This window comes from Atractosteus spatula, chromosome 15 (genome assembly GCF_055471065.1).
Source record: "Atractosteus spatula isolate fAtrSpa1 chromosome 15, fAtrSpa1.hap1, whole genome shotgun sequence".
NCBI classification, from domain to species: Eukaryota; Metazoa; Chordata; class Actinopteri; order Semionotiformes; family Lepisosteidae; genus Atractosteus; species Atractosteus spatula.
The window spans coordinates 5,469,347-5,489,991 of NC_142720.1; the positions used below are offsets into that span (position 1 = coordinate 5,469,347).

General features: G+C 41.6%; 2 protein-coding genes across 3 annotated transcripts in view; both read right to left on the reverse strand.

The window, feature by feature from the left end:
* acoxl (acyl-CoA oxidase like) overlaps nucleotides 1-14,229 on the reverse strand; it is an 82,900-nt gene extending 68,671 nt beyond the window's left edge. Inside the window, exons 1-10 of one of the 2 annotated variants that reach the window (XM_088933906.1) lie at nucleotides 14,020-14,229; nucleotides 13,077-13,173; nucleotides 11,976-12,059; nucleotides 10,541-10,627; nucleotides 9,483-9,581; nucleotides 8,204-8,318; nucleotides 7,659-7,745; nucleotides 6,722-6,794; nucleotides 5,192-5,324; nucleotides 3,428-3,462 (exon numbers count right to left, since the gene is read on the reverse strand). In XM_088933906.1, the coding sequence (XP_088790032.1) occupies nucleotides 3,428-3,462; nucleotides 5,192-5,324; nucleotides 6,722-6,794; nucleotides 7,659-7,745; nucleotides 8,204-8,318; nucleotides 9,483-9,581; nucleotides 10,541-10,627; nucleotides 11,976-12,059; nucleotides 13,077-13,173; nucleotides 14,020-14,141 (932 nt within the window). In that variant the 5' untranslated portion in view covers nucleotides 14,142-14,229. Of the gene's footprint in view, nucleotides 1-3,427; nucleotides 3,463-5,191; nucleotides 5,325-6,721; nucleotides 6,795-7,658; nucleotides 7,746-8,203; nucleotides 8,319-9,482; nucleotides 9,582-10,540; nucleotides 10,628-11,975; nucleotides 12,060-13,076; nucleotides 13,177-14,019 lie in introns of both variants that reach the window. The other variant, XM_088933905.1, reaches the window with a different exon arrangement.
* A 1,311-nt stretch (nucleotides 14,230-15,540) lies between these two features.
* Nucleotides 15,541-20,575, reverse strand: LOC148819905 (sulfotransferase 6B1-like). The gene is made up of 7 exons (XM_088933933.1): nucleotides 20,320-20,575; nucleotides 19,407-19,534; nucleotides 18,159-18,248; nucleotides 17,685-17,811; nucleotides 17,344-17,438; nucleotides 16,722-16,878; nucleotides 15,541-16,024 (listed from the first exon to the last, which is right to left on the reverse strand). The coding sequence occupies exons 1-7, from the start codon at nucleotides 20,510-20,512 to the stop codon at nucleotides 15,897-15,899; spliced, it is 918 nt and encodes a 305-aa protein (XP_088790059.1). The 5' UTR covers nucleotides 20,513-20,575; the 3' UTR covers nucleotides 15,541-15,896.
* Between the last annotated feature and the right edge of the window lie 70 nt (nucleotides 20,576-20,645).

A 20,645-nucleotide genomic window follows, 5' to 3' on the forward strand; every position in this document is an offset into this window, starting at 1 on the left:
ATCAGATTACACTTCAGTTTTCTTCAGTCAAATCAGAAGATATTAGGACATATAAAGGAAAAATATATTAAGAAGAAATAAATGGAGGGAAAAATAATGGATTTAGCAATTCAAATAAAAACAAAGAAACTGGAAAATAAAATCATGGTGCCACTACCAAGCAAAATAGGAGCAGGACTTCAAAAGTTTAGTAACAGCAACACAATTCCCTTAGGAAAATAACACTTGTTCGCTTGTACCTCAATGCACCTTAAAAATCATACAAACGTAAAAACAGATGCTAAAAAGCCATTGTATTTCACAGGTGTCACAGGCAAAACAGGAAGGTGCTCACAGCTGCATTCAAATCTTACTGACAGTGAAAAACTGCCTCCACCTTGACTGCCCCCAGACAACCTCCAGATTATTTTCCAACAACATGCCTATTTCTAAATCAATACTCATTTAATGTCACTTTTCTATTCTTTAGCCATCTTTTTTTCTGGATCTACATCTTTAAACTCTTCTAATTACAACCGCCCAGGTGTGAGACATCATGTCAGTGTGTATTTTTGCTGGACTGGTTATCGGCAATCAAAAATAATAGCAGAAAACAATATACAGTAACAGGAAATGCAGAAGAAGTAAACTTCTGCTTTAGAGGCACTGGACTCTGACTCAGTTGAGGGGAGGAAGGGCTGCTGTTTCTTAGGTCCACACATGACACCTGCCTGGGCATTAACAGCACGCATAACGCTTTCATCTCCTAAAATTAAATGGTACACATCTGCACCAAAAACACAACTCTCTCCCTGCTTCCCCTAGTGTCAATCATGAAAATCATGTGATCATTTTTCCAAATAATTAACACAGCTTCCCAGCTGGCAAACTTTATACCTACCCTGGCCTGTGAAATACAAGCACGCTCTGGTCAAGATGTGCACACTGCAGAATCATGGAGATTAAGTGCACATGTCCATAACAACAACACACAATGGCTGAAAGCAGCAACATATAGCCAAACATCTCAAGTTTAACATTCATCACACTCCAAAAACAAACATACTGTCACATTCACAGGAGAGCCGTTAAACTTCATACTTAAGATTAAAGCAGAGCTGTGAAGAAAGGCATAAACCTCAAACTGTTTTTCTCACAAGCAATTTTTATTGCTTTGTGAAGCTAGACAACGTTTAGTGCCAGTTTATAACACATCTTCACAGTGTTCCTTCAAAGCAATCTCTCGATTCAATTAAAATAATTCTGGTTATAACTGGAACTGTTTGAGTGGTGGTTTTTTTTTGGCTTTCTTGGTGTGCAATTAAGGACCACTATCGTAAACGTGCAATGTTCATGCAATAAGCGATTTCCCTCCAAATTATGAAGAGAGACATTCTGTTTATTACTCACAGAAAGTATTTCTTGGGTGCAGGTGTTGTGTTTTTGACTAGGTCCTCTCCTGACAGGGCAGCTGAGCCCTAGACACTGGGGGCTGCTGAGACTGTGAGCAGGGGGAGGTGTCGTGCGCTCTGCGCTTCACAGATTCTGTGTGCAGGAAGTGTATCCTCCTTGTGTGGGTGGTGATGCTGCACAAAGGCGCTTACACTGCTGCCAAAGGGGGATTCTGGGGATACCATGTGTCAACCACAGAGATAAAAAACCCGGCCCCCAGCCCCCAGCCCCCAGCATGGAAAGTTTGTGTGCGGACACACACAACCAGTCTGTATACATCTACAAAGAGAACAGCAACAGCCATGGAAAATATCTCAGAAAATAACTTTTTTGTGTGTGTGTGAGAAACTAAGAAATTTCACTTTTTAATTGAGCTCGGCTTACATTGAAACAACTTTTCTTCTCCACCAGGACACTTCATGTCCTATGGCTTAGGAAGTTTTTTGCGTTTTGTCGATCATGAAATGGTGAGCTGACTGCTCATTGGACATACTGTAGCTGAGTTTCCCCACTCAAAACAGCACCATGTGTGGAAGAAGCATCTGAGAGAGAGAGCACCCCTCACAAACAAAGGTGAAAAGGCTGAGCAGACACAAAAGTCAGAAAACTGCTAAAAAGGAGAGAAACTGCTTCAACTGTATGACCGGACAGGATATTCCAGACAGCCACAGCACTTTATATAAGGAATGGTCAATGGTTTTCAGTTCCAAAAGTACAGTCAATTGTCTTATTTCTATGTTTCTATTGTACTTGCTTTCCTCTGAGACAACAATTTTCAGGATTTGAAATTATTTTATCGATCTTGCCTCAGAGCTTCCTCTATCCAAGACTAAAAGGGTTTAATTTCCATTTCACTGTCTGTATATGAAAAATATTTCTAGGCCAAAAATTAATCTTCTTGCTCTTCTCCAAACAGATGCCAGATCACTGACGTCCTTTGTTGTGATGTGGCTGGCACCCAACTTAGTAAGCAATCATCCAAATGAGGTCCAGTATGTTGACATAACCTGATCTCCTGATCTAAACCCTACCCTGTTCACTGCTCTGAGACAAAATACACCCAAACTGTCTTTCAGAAATTCAGAACGGAGTACAATGTTTCTCAATGGCGAAAAGAGCATTGAAAAGGGTGAGCACTGAGCTGAAAATTGAAATGAAGTAGAAATATTTAAATGTGGGCATCCTTACAGAGTAGATCTTTGGTATACTTGTGTTAACATGTGTGTGGTTTAGTCCCTGACAATCATGGTGAGCGTGTTGGCCCTCATTGAAGACACTTCGATCCCCTAGTAGGAATGACTGTTGATGATCATTTATTTATTATGAGGAGAAGAGCAGTGCCAATTTCTGAAAGCAGTTGTTAAACCGTGGTAACAAAGTAAATTCATTGATTGACTGAATTAAGCACAAAATCGTGAACAGTACGGGTTGTGCGGCAGAGATTTCATCACAGAAAGTTTCCACTGTGATCTGCACGCAGAGTTAACAGGTCAGTAGTATTTGTCAGCAAAACCGTCTTGAGGTTGAGAGCAATATTTCTACTGGACTAAAAGAGCTGTATTCACAAGCCAGTTTGTTTACAATGTCACAGGGCCGCTTCACATTACCGGAAGTTTTGTTGCCTCATTCTGAATCGCTGAACATGGTGCTGCGCAGACCTAGAAAAGTAATCTATTTTGTGTATAAATTGGAGGTTTAACAAGTTGCTGTATACATTTTACTTTTATGGTAGTCTGGAAAACACTCATTAATTCTGATACTTTCTAACGCCAAAATATAAAAATAGCATTGCAGTTCCCCTTAAAGACATTTTCTTTAATGTTGCTTTTTTCTGTCTGTAAGTTAAACACAGTTCCAAGACAAGAACCATTACAAAACACATAACAGAAGTAATCTCCACATGCTCTTTTTCTTAATGCAATTTAAGGATCTTTTATAGTCCTGCCTACAGAAATAAAAAGTAAAAATGAAAATGAAAGAAGGCTGTGCACTGTACCTGTGACTGTAGCGAACTGCGATGATGAGGCCAAGCTGGAAAAATAAAAAAACATTACAGATTTTTTCAGAATTATTACCATGAAGACCAGACTGAACCAGCATTAGAACAACACCCAGTAAAGAATTTGGCCTGTACTGCATTTAAAAACACAGACACAAGCCACAAAATCAGAACCCAAAATTTAAGGGCAACGTCTCATTGGATTGATATAAGGAAGCTCTGGCAAACAGGAACCCAACACAGGCTGGTGTCATTATACAGTGCTGGAATAATAAACAAATTATATTTTATGAAGTGCAGTACCAGTTGTAGATGCCTGACGCAAGTGTTCAAAATCTTCAAAGGTGCTGACAAAGCCAGTGCTTTCTTCAGAATGTCTTCAGAATGAACAGAGAGAAACAAACCAGAGGGCACAAGTAGAAACTTCACGGCAGTGTATTTCTAACCATGAAGAGAAGGCACATCTTTCTCCAGGGTGTTGTGAGAGTGTGGAATAAAGTACCCAGTAACTATTGGCCATTGAAGCCGATACCCTGCTTTCTTTCAAGAAACAACTGGAGATCTTTGAATCAATTAATTACTTATATGGGCTTACTGGGCTGATGGAGTCCTTTCTTCTGTTCTAATGTTTTAGTGGATCTTTGGTGTTTTTATCAATTCTTGCATTTCTTCTGAAGCTCAGCCTTGTTTTTTTTCCCCCCACTGTTGCGATACTAACTAGTTCCTTCCCCTATTCCATTCTAGTTAAGTGGATTATTTGATTTATGATCGAAAACCACAGCCTTTGGCCAAGCATACAGTCCTCTAATAGAAAACAACTTGTTACCCAGGAATTTTACATTTTAGTGCCACCCAGCAGGGGCTGGGGAACCAGACAGGAAGCTGAACTATTTTGGTTTACTTAGCTCCTCAATGAGGTCTTTTCCTTTAACCTGAAAACCTACAATATCTTCAAGATGCAAACTCTTAACTTAAACACCAGTATGATGGTATCAAGTGATGACGCGACACTGCAATTAGTTCAAAAAAGGATAAAAGAACTGAAAAACTTCATATGAAAACCTGGAAAAATATCTGGGAAAAAACTTGGTCAAGTCTACCTGTCTATTTGTTTAAAATCAGCAATGAATTCAGACTGAAGAGGAAAGAGGTTGGGGAATCTTGGATGTACACTGCTCTCTAGTGGACAAAACACCAAACAACTCCTGACATCTGTGTGCAGTTAGAGAATCTACCTAACTTTGAGTACAAACTATCACTAGCACTGTTGCTTTGGTAGGTTTTTACATGAGCTCTCTACAAGCTCTTCAGCAATCAGCTGTGCATTAAGTCCCACAGAAACTGTGGAGTTTTAAGAGGCTTTCTTCTCACAAGTAGTTATTTTATTTTATGTGCAGCTAACCTCGAATACAAACAGACCCCAGAGACGACCACAAGCCAACACTTAAAACTTGAGAAAGTTTACAAAACTGAAGGAATACCAGGCCTCCCATCTTGTCTGCTTGGCTGTGATTAGCTTGATTCAAGATTCTCTTTTAGTTTTTTTCTTCAAAGATCCCAGAGGTACACAGCAGATACAACAATGTGGCTGGTTAGTTGTTTTCTTTTCCATAAAATAAGTGCAGCCTCCTAATTTCACCCCTCAATAAACCTATACATGTACAGCTCTGTCCACGGGCCTTTAAAGCACTGTTAAAAAGAGCACCTCTCTCGGGAGCCGAGCTGCCGCCCTGCAGAGAAGTGAGATCGCCCAGGTCTCACCTTCATGGCGGCCATGGCCTGGACAGTCAGCGCCAGCCTTGTAGGAGTCAGCGCAGCCAGCATCGCGCTGAACCTGGCACCCTTGCTGTTGATGGGAGAGTGATAAACCCCAGCAGCCGAAACTGAGCCAAACCTGCGTGAGGTATGCGAAAAAGGCGTTAAGAGAAATAGTGAGGAAAATGGGAACATCCTTACGATATTCCCTCATGCAGCTGAGCAAGGAAGACAACAGGGAGAGAGGGAAATGGTTTATTATTTATTAGTTCAGGGTCAGTGTGCAAGATACACACCAGCAAACATATCACCCTGCAACTCACAGCTGGCAGCCCACTGGAGCTCAGCGGGTGTGAGCCTGGTCAGTACCTGGATGGGAGACCTCCTGGGGAAAACTAAGGCTGCTGCTGGAAGAGGTGTTAGTGGGGCCAGCAGGGGGCTCTCAACCTGAGGTCTGTGTGGTCTGTCCTTATGCCTCAGTATAGTGACAGGGACACTAAACTGTAAAAAAAGGCCCCATCCTTCGGATGAGATGTAAAACCGAGGTCCTGACTCTCTGTAGTCATTATGAATCCCAGGGTGTTTCTCAAAAAGAGTAGGGGTGTCACCCCGGTGTCCTGGCCTAATTCCCCATTCCCCATCATGGCCTCCTAGTAATCCCCCATCTGTGGGGAATGTACTGGAGCACTATGGCTGCCATCACATCATCCAGGTGGGGCTACACACTGGTGATGGAGGGGATCCCCATTACCTGTAAAATGCTTTGAGTGGAGTGTCCAGAAATTGCTATATAATTGTAAGGAATCATTAAGGAATTAAGAACACACAATGTCCACAACTACTTCTTTTTTCTAGTTCTTTCTTTAGAGCATAATGAGTTTCACTCTTTCATAAAAAATGCTTTAGAATTTTTAGAGTTCATGGGTTAGCCTTTTTCATGACAAACAATAACAACAAACATAAAACAGTGGCAAGCCATTAGCCCTTAATAAGGGACACAGGCACAGTTGATTCAGCCACTAGGGGCCGCTATAAAGCCTCCAATTCCTGTAAATAGCCACATAGCAGGGGATATCCATGTAATGGACTGGATTAGAGGTTAACAGTGCTTCCGCACATTCTCACATGGGTGTAATTAGTCTTTGACTGGCATATAAAGGGTGTGCAGAGGGGGAGGGGGTTTGTGAGTGCTTGTCTTTGCCGTCATCTGAAAAGGCAAACAATACATCCTCTGGACATTACTTCTTTGTGGCCATTGTGAGCTTTTGTGTGTGAAGTCCCTTGTAACTGCACTGTGTTACATTTTACCATTTTCCCCGTGATTTACTATTTTTACCCGATTTTTAAAATCACAGTGTTTTGAGACAGTTCTATACTTTTCACAGATCTCTGAGGTAATAGTTGTATATTAGTTGTATAGTTGTAATATACTATTCTGCAAAAACGACATAAAACGGACCATTGCTCAGTTAACATTCACTCGTTGTGTGGGTAAGTACAGGTGGCTTCATCCTGGGTCCGGAATGACATACTCACTTGCTCAGGAGGTTCTCCCTTGGGATTCGAACACTGTCAAACACCAGAATTCCATTATCAACTCCGTGGAGACCTCGGGGAAGCAAATGGGAAGAAACTCACTTTCCGGAGAAATTATTTTTAAAACATAATAATCAAACAAACTCCAATAGTAAAGCCTTTAAAGAGTGAAGAGGACTGGGGTGTGAGAGAAGACATTATCTCACCTCTTAAGGTTATGGCAGCAAAATACACTACATAACCACACATGTCAGCGCCTGCCAAACAAACTGAAACCACACCAGTCTGATTCTTCTAACCAAGACCATAACTAATTTATAACCAAGCCAATCATTTTATTCCCTGAAACTAGGATATAGCATGTTGTGTGTGGTGAGCCATTCTAAACAGTCTGACTACCATTTAAACCAATGATAATATCCAGGAACCCAGATCAGTAAACATTCTTTAAATTATTATTATGTATTGTTTATAGAAGCCTACACTTTACATTATTATTTGCTCTGTTATAATAGCCCTTTGCATTGTTTCCTTTGTACTGTTTTTGTTTTTTTAAAGTGCTTTAGAATATAACCTTGTTACTCCAATAAATTGACTTCTGAATTGGACTTTTTAAACAGAGACCCAAACCCTAACCTCAGTGACCCTACACCGATGCAGTGACACTGCCAAAGGCCTATGTTCGTCAACACATGCACGATCACAATCAAAGTGCTGCACATAGTGCCATCCTCCACACTCATAAAGAGTGAGCACAGACAGGTGGGACCTCATTCTTGGAAAAATCTCAACCACTTGAGTAATACACAAATGGAGCTCCTGTCCTGAAAAATCACAAGACACAAACCTCAGTTAGCACTGTTGGGGTATCCTTGTCCCAGCAAACCTATTTGCAGATACTCCCTCAAATTCTTGGGAGAAAAGCTTCGGAACCTACCTTCTTTGTGTTCCATATCGATGGCAGTGACTCCTGGGTACATATTCCCATTCTGGTCTCTTATAGGTACGATGAAGCAGTGTGGGCCTGACAAAGAGGAATGCAGAAAAAGGCAAAGAATGTTAATCACCCAGTCACTATACTAGTTACCCCTAAAAGCAGCACCAAAAACAGATTTCTGCAACTTTCCTGTTAAATCTAAAAACACCAACAATTTTTATTCTTAACCACTGCCAAATTAAACTCAATTCATACATTTCGCCAAAACAGCTGGTTTTATCGAGCCCTTCCAGTGACAATGCTGACAGGTAAGGGCAACACATGAAAGTTACCCTGGCAGTTGTTTTCTACATAATCTTACTCAAAGCTCATGAACTCAAAGTGAAGTACTAGTCACACTATTCTTGAGAAACGTACCTCTTCCATGAAAGCCAGGAAGTAATTCTGGTCTTGATTGGGCCAATCAATGGGGACACCTCTGGATAACTTGGGAATATTCCCACGAACAGGACTTGCGTTCAGACGAATTGGGTTTAAAGATTTACCTTGAGATTCTCCGTTCATTATGAGCTGAGCAAACACTGCTGCAAAATTCCCTTTCATCGCGTTCCCTATGTACATTTTCTTGGCGTCTTCACACGGTGTGCTGATGATGAATTCCTGGAGGTGAATGCACAGAACAATTCCTTTTACAATGGCCATTTGTTGTTTGATGCAAACTGCAATTGTGCCCTGGTGATTTCCATTTATGTAAAACTCAAATACATAAAAGCACTGTCAGTATACAAATGTGCTCTGAAACAGCAACTCACAGACACAAAGCGGCTCAGTTTCAAGTCATCAGATTAGGGGTAGAACTTGGCAGAGAGGTGGATGAACTCCTGACGAGAGTGCAGCAGAACACAGCACTTTGAACCGATTCCTTTTACAATCACCTAATTAGTGATCAGGTATAGGAATTAGGTGTGATCAGGTGGGAATCAACTGATCAATCAGTTTATTATCATTTTCGTCAGAGAGAGGTGGGACACTGACACCTCTTGAAAAGCTACAACGTCTTGTTTCTTTATTTTTGCCAGACCTCTTATTTACTGAGCAAATGAATCGTTTGTGTTGAGGATACAAGATGTCACAGCACAGTTCAGCGAAGGTTTGAAATAAGTTTTAATTGGGGATGAAAAAGGCCATTTTCTAGAAAACACTGAAGAAGGTGTATTCCCCACAGAGCTCTGAATCCAAGCAATTTTTCCAGAAGTTTTATAGTCTGGGTACAGCTCTGGTCACCTTCTGTTATTACCATGAATGGGGGTTTGCATATGCATTAAAACTATACAAAATACTTCCACACATGGCACAATGGTTATTTCTGATGATGTTACTTCACTGCTTTAATTTATTTCTGAAATGCAGGTGTCTGTTAAAATGCACCCAGGCCAGGTCAGGAATTAACCCAGATCAGGTCAGAAATGAACCCAGGCCAGGCCAGGAATGAATGCAGGCCAGGCCAGGCCAGGCCAGGAATGAATGCAGGCCAGGCCAGGCCAGGCCAGGTCAGGAATGAACCCAGGTCAGGCCTTAAGGCTGTAATTACTATGTTTTAAGGTAAATAATACACGTATATTATATTGTTTACACTAATCGGCAACCCTTAATTATTACTCATTTATTTGTTAACAATTATACCTACTTATACGTGTTTGCAGGAAAGGCATTCTGACGTGCACTCGTGGAGGGCAGCTTGGTTCCCTCCCCTCCTGCCCCAGCTGGGAAGAACGACAGACGTGCCGGTCTGGGGAAGGGGGGGGGGGGGGGGGGTGGCCTCACCTGGGAGCCTGGCTCGTATCTGGCCTCGGTGAGAATCCCTCGCACGTTGCTGCCGTGGCCCCTCTCTGTCATGGCAAACATGCCGGTGAACTGCAGCTCCTGGAGTTTGTCGGGGTGAAACGAGAGACAGGGTGAAACAGCAAGGCCTCCATGTCCTGGCTTGAGACCATGTGACCATAATACCGTGGCAACAGCTCCCTGTCCCCTTACCTCACCGCCCCATCACCAGCTATGACAGAGCCACCCACTGTAGCACCAGCCTACTGGCGCTACAGATTTAAACATACACACAAGAACAGCCCCTTGCACACCCTCTGTGAGCGTTTTTACTTCTGCAGAGGCCCATCTGGCTACATTTCAGGCAGCATGCCTGAATGCGGGCAGTTAGGCAGCTACTGTAGGGAGCTATGCAATTGGTCCAGGGTAGATACCAACTACAAACACCATTTGGCCTTCCAAGAGCTGAAAGCACATTTACAGATACGCCCCAGACAGGAAAGTGGAATCAATCAGCCTGTGAGGAGCTCAGCAGTTTCCAGGACTCCAGCACGCTGCAATCACTGGAAGCTGACATTTTGAAAAGGGTGCCAATTGAGTTTTATACAGCAATAAATTTAAACATACAGACAAAAACAATTAAGTGATACGTAATTAAGAGATACTTAGATTAAGTGATGTCATAGTTTCCGATGTAAATATGGTGTTCTTCAGCAGATGAAAAAGTAAGAAAATAAATAAGAATAAGCTTTATTTTATGTAGCGCCTATAAAGGTGGCTTCTTAAAGTTTTTTACAGAACGACAACAACAATAAAAATACACAAGATATGCACGAAAAAGTACTTGTTTCCTTACAGCTTTTTAAAAACCGGACATGTCCTAATCATACAAGAAACTTCTGTGTTCTATTATTTTTATTTTCAGCGAGGTATCTGCTACATTTCCTGTCCTTGTTCTTCTCGCATGAATAGAAAAACACAGCCCTTCTCCATTCCTGTCTCAGGATGCTGTGATGTCACTGAAACACAGAGGCTGCTAAAGCCATGCGGCTGCCACCTACCCTTACAGGAAGATACCATTTTGTCTTCTGTTCAGGACTTCCAAGATTAGTGACGGCACCTCCGAACAGTCCGCATACAACCCCCATCTGCAATCACACAGCGACAGCTTACACACAACACAAGACCGGCGATTGACAGACTCAGGTCCCACGTGCCAAAGCCACTTCTAGCAAGCTTGTGATTTTCTCGGGAGTGGCCAGCCCCATCAGAAATGTAATTAGAATGCTTGCGATCCAGTAAAAACAACAAAAGGCACAACCGCAAACACTGTATTGCTGGCGTGTGGTTACTGGCAAGGCAAACTGAATGGAAGAATGTCAATGAGCAGGGGTTTCTGTCCATTGCTCACTGCTGCATCATTCGCAGTAAGTAATTTATTGCCCGCTGGGATCTGGTGGTTGGGCTTTGCCCAGTGCTCAGCCACCAGCTCCCTTCAACAAATGGAAATCCTATTATTCCACAAGCTCACCACGGGAGACTTTAACAATATGGCAGTATTAACAGTATTTGGGGTTTCTTCTGTTAGTCCTGACTGTCATGTTTCCAGTAACGGCAACACACAGAACGTGAAACAGCCTCACACGGCTGCCAACAGCTTGCTGTTTTTAATTCTGATTATACAGCTCTTGCTAGTACCAATATCAAATGTTGATGAACAGACGCAAGTGGGGGTGACACTGTGTCACACAAACTCATAAGGGGTGTAGAAGTCAAATGTAAACTAAACAATAAAGATATAAATTCAGCCTAAGGCAGGATTTAAACAACATTAAGAGGGCTTGGTGTTGACAGTGATTAACCACTACCACATCAAATACGTTCCTAATTTTGTTACTTCTGAATGCCTTATTTAAAATGTTGGATGTTGGTGGGTATGATTTAAACCAAATCTAGTGAAAACAAATAACTGGACTCCTCCCATTTATAACCATTCTTATTCAGCTGTACTGACTCAATTCCAGTCCAGGATTGCTGATCAAGTTCACTATAAATTGTAGAAGCTGCAGCGTAGTGGATGAAAACCAATATCTGTTTCTACAGTATATGAGTTCACCACAGGATGATAAAATGTGATAAAAATGCACGGTTAAACACTGTGACTATTAATAACACTGCGCCATTATATTTTTTCAAATGTATGAACTACTGTAGCTCAAATAGCAGCAATCTTCTTTTAAAAGCAGACACATTTTAAAAATGAAATTCAGGTACAGCAACACTGAGACAATTGTTAAAGTGTTGGATACTTGCCAGCTATTCAACCCTGCAAATTCTACATAATTTTTTTTTCACAAAGGGAGAAGACAACTTTTAAAATTGTAATGTCTCTTGGCTTTGCAGCACAAAGCATATTTTTTTCAGTTAGTCAGTTGTGGGACTGACTCTTGATCTGTAATCCGTGAGCCCTTGGTGAAAGGTCTTTGTACTTTGTACCTTTACTCCAGTGCCCATATCAGCTGCACATAACGCTTCTGCAATGGCAAGGCTTTTCTGTATGAAGTCCCTCTTATTCTCCATCTGCAGAGGAATTAGAGATAAAGTGATCTATCTGATTGAAGGTCAGAGCTACTCAGAGACTGATGATAAAGGACAGTCAAAGAGGTGTCCAAACTCTAATGAAGTTCAAAAGTGTTCAGACAGGAAAAAAGCTGTAATCAACAGCAAAATCTTCATGGAGAAAAGAGCTATGAAGAGAAATGTACTTTATTTCAGTTCAGTTTATTGCTGAAGCATTTCATTGCACTTGTACATATGACAATAAACTGAACTGAACTTTATTTACACTCTGTTGTAGCCCTCTGTACTCTCCTGATAGTCTCTCCTACACATGTGTAGCAGAACATGTGTCTGATGGCTGCCCCTACCTCTCTTTCGTCTTTTCTCAGTTGTACACCTCATATCTTGAAAAGGAAACTTGCAAATCTGTTTGCAGACAATGGGCAAACCAGAATAGTTTTAATAAGGAAACTGCTGCATCTAGGGTTGTAGGACAGGTGTACAACCTCCATTGTAAGAGCTTAGTACAGGTAATCTTAATAAGGCCTGCCACATCTTAACAAAGGAGACTACCAGGCGCTTTTGAAGGTATTTAAAATCCTGAAAGTTACTCAAAGAGTCAAGCTGGTCTCCATCAGGACCAACTGTTAAACAAGAGCCCAAGAAAACAAGCACAAACTATCCAAGAGTGCATTTCTTTATGCAAACTGTTGTGGCAGCTTGGGACAGTCTGCCTTCTGTGCTTACAGTATGTAGGAGATGCCCTAGGAGTCTCCAAGAAACTGCTGGGGAAGTTCCTTGAAAACACAACTAAATGAGCAAGGTGGGTTAAATGCATGCCTCTTCTTTGTAACGTTCCTCGTGTTCTTAACTGCTCCCTAGGACAACACGTGTCTGATAGCTGTCCCTACCTCTCTTTCTGTCTTTCCAGCCCAGACAGCCTTGCTACTGCAAAGCTCCTTTTGTGTTCCTGGCCTGTGACAAAAGGTGCAATATCATTTTGGGCACTTTTGAAAAGCCATGTAGCAGACTCTGTACCTGCTCCTTGAGGTGCTTCTGAAACAGGGGCAGTTTGATCAAATAATGGAGTCTCTCAACTGTGAGGTCCCTCATTTCCTCCAGGCTCAGGTCATAACTGCTAAGCATAAAAAAACATAAGTTAATAATTAAATCTGAAGCAGCTTATGTGATCTGTGTGATGATAGTTTACAAAAAAAATCTTGTAGTTCTTGGATTCTGGGTTTCATGCTGCACTAAGCTCCTTCTGTGTGGAGTCTGCATGCTTTCTCTGGGTGCTTCAGTTATTTCCTACCTTCCAAAGACATAATGGCTGAGTGGCGCTTACAAATCACCCATGTACAATATGTAACCCTTGCAATAGTCCAGACCAGGGTACTGTCCCACCTTGCATATTAACTTTGATTGACGCTATCACCTTGTGGATTGTTTATGCTAAACCCCTTGTTTTTGCTGTTGTTTTAATATTTTTTGAGTGGACAATGGATGCTGTTGCATTTTTTTAGTTAATTCAATTAAAGTCAGTTGTGTTGTTCTAAGTTTTTATATACCGTAGGAAATGGATGTGGGTTAAATGCATCTGCACACAACATTTAGGTTGTGTAGGCTGTGGGTGATCAGTGGAAAATTGCACTCAAGAATAAGGTTCTTTTTCCTGCTAAAAAAAAAACATCTGAATTTTACAGTTTAGAAATGTCTAATGGGTCTGATTTTCAGTATTTTAAATCACTTCACAGTCCTTGCGAGAGTTAATGAATCTGTTAAAAGCCTGGATTCTTAATGGGACTCCGTACTTCTGCTGAGCTGCGTTGCCATACTATGGGAAACAAAATCTATATTTTTCTATATATACTTTACAATATATGCGCTCCCTATTTTCAGGAAAGAGAAACTTCTTAATAACGCACACTCTAACAGTCACAGACCTACACTCGTTTTCAAAGTAGACAATTTAAATTCCCACCTGCTATTCTGGAACAGACTGCATTGCGATATTTCCTGTCGCAGGCTATCCTTCAGTCTCCAGCAGCTTCCGTCCAAGTATCTTGAAAGGCTTTGGGCACTTTCGGGACATTTCCCCGCCATAGTAGTGACAGAAATGCGTGCCCGGAGTATCTTTTCCTCACCTGCTGCAATAATGTACCTAACCCGACTGGCTAAGTCAGCACGACTTCCGCGTCTCGGTGATGTCACTGCGTTACAGCAGGCAGAGATGTTTAGGAAATGAGAATAATCATTCAACAGATTCGAGCTACAGATATTCTACAACGGACTTTCTCTGTGGTGTAATTTAGGATTACGATTAAAATACCGCGATTACAAATAATAAAACGAACAATCATCCAGAAATAACAGCAAAGCGGATGCATGCAAAGCGTCCAATTGCTGTTATTTCCACGGAAGACGCCTCCTGCCGTGACCTGGGCAGAAATTTTGCAAGATGACAGCGTTTTGATACGCCGCGGAGCTGTTTAACGGGAGCGCAACCTTTGTGAAGTTCAGAGACTTGTTTGATAAACTCCCCTTCGCAGTTTCGACACGAACACACTGTGGGCAGGGCTGGGCAGAGCGCCCGTGGGAACAGCGGCGTCGATTCTGGGGCCCTGCTAAAATGTCTGAATGAGAACGAGCAAAGGTGAAGCGTTAAATTTAAAAACCTAAAGTTATTTAAAAAATAAAAATTGAATTTTAATTGTGCAAAAGTACTAAAATATTGCATTTGTGCTACATACTATATACTGTAAGACTTGCACCAAGTTCACGATATGCATTTACAATACTGTTCAGAATGTTTCTTTACTACGTTTTTATTCACTACTGTGCAAACTCTTACATCAACCGAGGGGCAATCAGGAATCACAATATTGGTATGGTCTGAGCCTTAGCAATGAACTCAGAACCACCATTTTCTAAATATAATAACCTTTGTTATCAATACAGTTTAGCTGACGAGAAAATAAGCTTGTCAGTGATCTTTGTTCTAACCACTGAACAAAATCTGAACCTAATCACAACACCTCAAGGTTAACTACAGTATGTATGAGCCTATCCCTGACACCAAGTCAACAAGTGTTGCAGTAGCTAATCTGTCAAAATTACCAATCAAATATAACTGAAGCATAGTCAGGGGTTCCCTGTCATTTTCATATTTTAAGAACGACAGCTATCTGGATAGGAATTACATCACAATAATGTAAGAAAATTATGCCAGTTTTGCTTCATATGCTCTAAAACAGTCCAATCTATACAGTCTGTATTGTACATCTACTGTACAAACAGAGGTGACCACCCTTATTATCCTTAATCTCCTTAAGCAAATGTTTTTACTCCAAAGTAACTTTTAAAGGTATGGCAGAGTTCGTTGTGAGGCCTCAACATAACTGGGATTGCTAGAGCACTTTACGGTGTACTGGGACAATCCTCACCTGAGATAATGAACCTACAGTATGTTCCAAACCCTGACATACAGTACAGTACAAATTAGTTTTTATATTAATTTTATTTAGCTTCAAATGAGGTACAAAAATTTTTGCCTACATAGCATACAATAGTAATTATTATAGTATCACTTTAAAAAAAAAAATCCTATTTCACATGAAAAGTTGTCACATTATGTATATGGTATATGTATTCACAGATATTTAAAGTTTAAAAAATATCCAAAACACCCAAAGTTACAAAATCACTTCAATGCTAGTACAGTACATATATTTATGAATGTGTTAAGGTGCATGAATATTAGAAGTCCCAGTTTCCCTCATGCTCTAGCCTTCAGTCCTCCAGATCTGTCCTCCATGTCTCTCTCCAGGCGCTGGCTGGGAGCTGCTGGCCCTGTCTGCACTACTTGCAGTAGACATCATACTGCAGCTGAGCCCCCAGCTTTGTCCCGGCAAGAAACTGCTCAAACTTGGCATCCATCTCCTGGCTCTGCGCTTCGCTGAAGTGGTTTTTCCAGTCTCCCACCTCCCCTGCAGAGGAGATCACAGAAAGAAAGATATTCAGCAGCTTGTGGACCCCTCTGGATGGGAAACAGCTGATAGGTTGGTAAAAGAAGAGAGGAGTGGTGCTTTAAAGGAGTAAGATTCACACTAAAAGCACTTCTCTGAGACAAAACTTTCAAAATTGTATTTTATACTGAGATGACACAGTTGAAAGAAATGATGCTTTTGGGGTTCCAGCAGCCCTTTTTTACAGTACATATAGCTCTAACTCCAAACAACGCCCAACTGTTAGTAAGTCATTCTGTGGAACAGTGCTAAACGTTTTCATATACTTTATACTTTACCCATCCTCATCAGATTTGCCTGCAGACCACCCTGAGAACCCTGCAGATGCCATTACTACTGTTTGTCTTCCTGAAGGCCCTTGTTTGTTATGTGGAGAATTAAAATCAAAATAGCGCTTGCTGGTTTCCAGCTTTGCTCAAGTTAACATCACAATCAACCTTGTGTGGTACCTTTGAACTGAATTAGCCCAGGAATGACACTCAGAGCTCGTTATAATTTCTGTTCTCAAAACATGAATAAATTGAATTTTAAGACCGTAAATGCAGAAGCTAACACCAGACGGCTCTTCAACTCCCTTCCTACTGCCAGATTCTTATGTCAATCCAAAACCTGAGCAGTGTACTGATGATGACACAGATATGTTTCAAAACGTTTTTACCTTTCCTGAAAAAGACATTGTTCATTGGACCGTGTGAGTTCTTGGAGTTTTCCCTCATGGCTTTGAATGTGCTCTCTTGAGTGATAGTCTGGATCTGCTCCTCGCTCAGGCTGCAGTTGAAGAAACTCGCTATCTGCTGTACTGCTTCACTCAGGTTCTACATTGAAGACAAAGGCAGATAGTCACACATCTTTCAGTTACAATACTGAATTGGATTTGTTCATTTACAGGCAAAGTCATGTGGCATGTAGAATTTAGCTCTACCTGTGGATGACACTGTACTTGAATTTCCATCTAAATTGAAGAATTTGGGGGTGATATTTGATCCAGGCTTGACATTTGACCCACAAGTGCAAAATATTGTAAAAGCATCATTCTTCCATCTCAGAAATATTGCCCGACTACATTCTGTATTGTCCCTGACAGTATTCTAGTATTCTGACATTCTAGTATTGTCTAACTATACTAGAATCATTTATATAAATGGAGAGGGGCTAGGGGCTAGAACTACAATGGGTCCCTATGGCACACCACTGCTTACATCAGCCTGGTTAGAGGTTAGAGGTTATACACACAGCTAATCACCCCAGGGTTCAGCTCTGGAGTTGAGAAGCAGACTCACCTCCTTCAGGTACTCGTAAGTCACGACCATTACATTGGGATTGTCCATGTGCTCTTCCCAGGCAAGGGCGTGGTCAAAATAAGAGCCCCAGGGAACTGCCGAAAGCAAAGGAAGATCTCTTACAACAGAGAAATGAAACGCGATGTAGAGTACATGTACATCAAACAGGCCATTTACTGTACAGCAATTCGATTTTTACTGTCAGTTAGTTCGAAATGCCCATGCAAGAAGGATTCACTACTGGTATGTTCTGCTCATCATGTCCCAACTGTGGTCATTTACTAGTTTACTAATAGATTTGCTATGTTGCTAATGGATCAAATCGTGATTCCTTCTATTACCTTCTCCACTGATAAAGTCTGAGAAGAACTTGTCCCAGGACTCCGCAGTTGGCAGAACAGGGTTGCCGTTGGTGAAGTGGAAGAAGGAGACAGCCGTGTCTTTAGGGTTGCGGAACACCACCAGAACCTGGGGAAAGATATCACATTAAAGATGGTCCAACACTGGTCCAAGGTCCCAAGAGGTGCAGGCCCATCGTGCAGATCTGGGTTCTCAGTCTATGGTTCTGGGGGACCCCTGTGTCTGCTGGTTTGTGTTCCAACTGGGCCCTGAATCCCCAGTGCTGATTGGTGCCTGTATCTGAGCTGCCTGCTGCATATTGCTACTGCATCTGGTGTTGGTGGACTAGTGAGCTTTCCTTTGGATCAGAATTTCCCAGCTACTGCCTCTGTGTGGTAACGGTGTAGTGGGCAGTAGGAGATGTCATCCTTCAAATGGGATATTATAGATCTCTGCGTAAAAAAATATTTGCTGACCTTTGTTTTCTTCTCAAAAAAGGATTTGGGAAAGTTCTGCGGCGGCATATGAGTTCCCACAACTCTTGGAGAAGGTGCTACAGCCAACGTCTGGAAGATAAAATGACAGCAGATGAATGTCTAGATTAGAGCACCAGACACCTCCAAAGTTAGCTTAAAAGAATAATTCTCTTCTTCGGAGAACTGTGGGGTGAATACCAAAGTATCACCAACCATATTAGCTCATAATGAAACTTCCTAGTACAATGCAAGGCTGATTCTTCTTCTGATTTTAAGGTCAAAGGTAATATAGAAGATCTAAAGTGACAAGGTCACACTGCTTGTTACCTATAGCATTCAGCACAGCTGCAATTTACCCCCTCATCACATTCCGGAGCAGAAGAGGCGCAGAACTACCAAATCTTTTTCGGGGTCATTTCAGTGACATTCCTAATAAGCTTATCGCTTGCCCAAGTTATTTTTGCCAGTCACATTATCTTTTCGTCTCATTGTAATAACAACATTGTAATGTGTAGCTTCCCAAATCACCAATGCTCCCTGTGATACTTGTGAGCTTTTGTTAATCTCTTTGTCGTGGCGTGCAGAGGTGGTAGTGGCCACACCTGACCCTCTGTGCCAGTCTGTGTGGAGTTTCATTTTCTTCCCATGCTCCCCTTGTAGGTTTTTCTGGTTACTCCAGTTCTCACCTACTAAGCATAGATACTGTATGCTGGCATACAGACTTGATTTGCTGCCCTGCATTGTCCCCTCAAGGCTCATTCATATGAGGAGGGCTGCTCTCCACCTAATTACTTCCACATGGGCTGAGAGGTCTTCAGGCCTCTGTTGCCTCTGTCTGTTCTGGTTACAGCTCGTCCTTTACAATCTGGGCCCCTTTCAAGTATTACTCAATTCCAACAATCTGATCTGTCAAGCTTAATAAAGTTATGATTGAAGGGGTCCAAAGATTTTATCCTGGGGAACTCGATCGACCCACCTGACAGCTGGTTGACCATACTTCAGTTCCAAGTTCATGACAGGGGAAAATGTGCAGTGTGTTCTCAGCAACTTCTGAAGTTCCAAATACAGTGCAAGACTGCAAACCGAAGACTAGCTACTGTACATTTTTTTTTATCTCCTGTTCGTAAGAAACAATGTCTTCTGAAACAACTGAGATCCCAGCGTGGGAGATACAAATTCTGAAAAGCCTGTCAGAGGTGAAGTGTGTGAAGACATATTTTGAAATTTAAAAAACAGTTTTTCTCAAACCTTTTGTTTCGCCGGATCAAGGAATTCCAGCATTGGAGGAAACTTAGGGTGATCGTTTGGATTTTCATCCGTACGACCTGTGGCAGCAGCTACAATTTTATGCAGCACTCGTATCATCCAGTTAAACCCTGGAGTGAGACAATACAGAGTGAGCACACAGTGTTATCAGCAAAACAGCCAAGTTGAAACTGCCGATGAAACATTAACGCAGGAAAAACCCATGTACATCTTACAAGTGTTGTAGTTTAGTACTGTAGCCTACAGTAGTTTTCACAACAGGGCAGAGCTCTGGGACTGTGGAGGAATTGCCAGATAGTTCGCCCCTCCCCTTCTGCCTGCTTGCATTTCTGTGTGTGTATCCCTGCATCCTGTTGTGAATGCTGCTTTACTCGGCATATTTTATGTTCTTATTTGCAAGATGACTCTTAAAAGGTTCATTTGTTTAGGTTCAGTTTGGAAGGTAAGTGTGTTTGTTTGTTTTTAAAATAGCACGGGGACCCTTTCATTCCATGAATTCCACTTTCTCACATTCCATTCTCTCCCTCTTTTTCAGTCTCTGCTGTGAGCAGCAGTCTCACCCCCTGCTCTTGATTTAGAGAGAGAGATCTAAAGAAGGAGAAAAGTTCTGGATTTAAGGGAAATCACTGTTCTTTGACACTGAGGTTTTGCAACAGACTGTTGAGTGTATTTGTCTACTTAAAACAAGTAGTTAAGCTGCTGTTAAAAGTGTTTTTCATGCTGTGAAGAAATCCTTCAATTTGCCTATTTAAAAAAAGTGTGTTAAGTGTGTTTGTGAAAAGTGTTTTCTGTGCTGTGTGACAACACATTTTCTTGTAATCGTGTTTTGTGCAATTTTATGTTTGTTTTTTTTAAATCTGAGAGCGGGAAAGAAAAAGACTTCCTTCACACTCACCACACTTTGGGTAAGCTGCCAGCATAACGTCATCTTCTCTTGCTTCAAAAGTCTCCAGCGCTTTGAGATTCTCAGGACTGCACATGATGGTGGGATACAACAAGCCATTGTAACGGTAAAGCTTGTCTTCTTCTTTCATGCGTTTGGCTGCTTCTATACTTTTAGTCAATTCTGTCTGAAATGCTTTGTTCATGTTGATTTTGCTTCAGAGGGCTGCAGTATCCACAGACTGATTTCAGTGTGTCTGTCTTGCTGAAGAGCCAGTGTAAAAGGCTTCACTCAGGATCCTCCTTCTGAGAAAGTAACCCCTCCCACCCAGGCAGAGT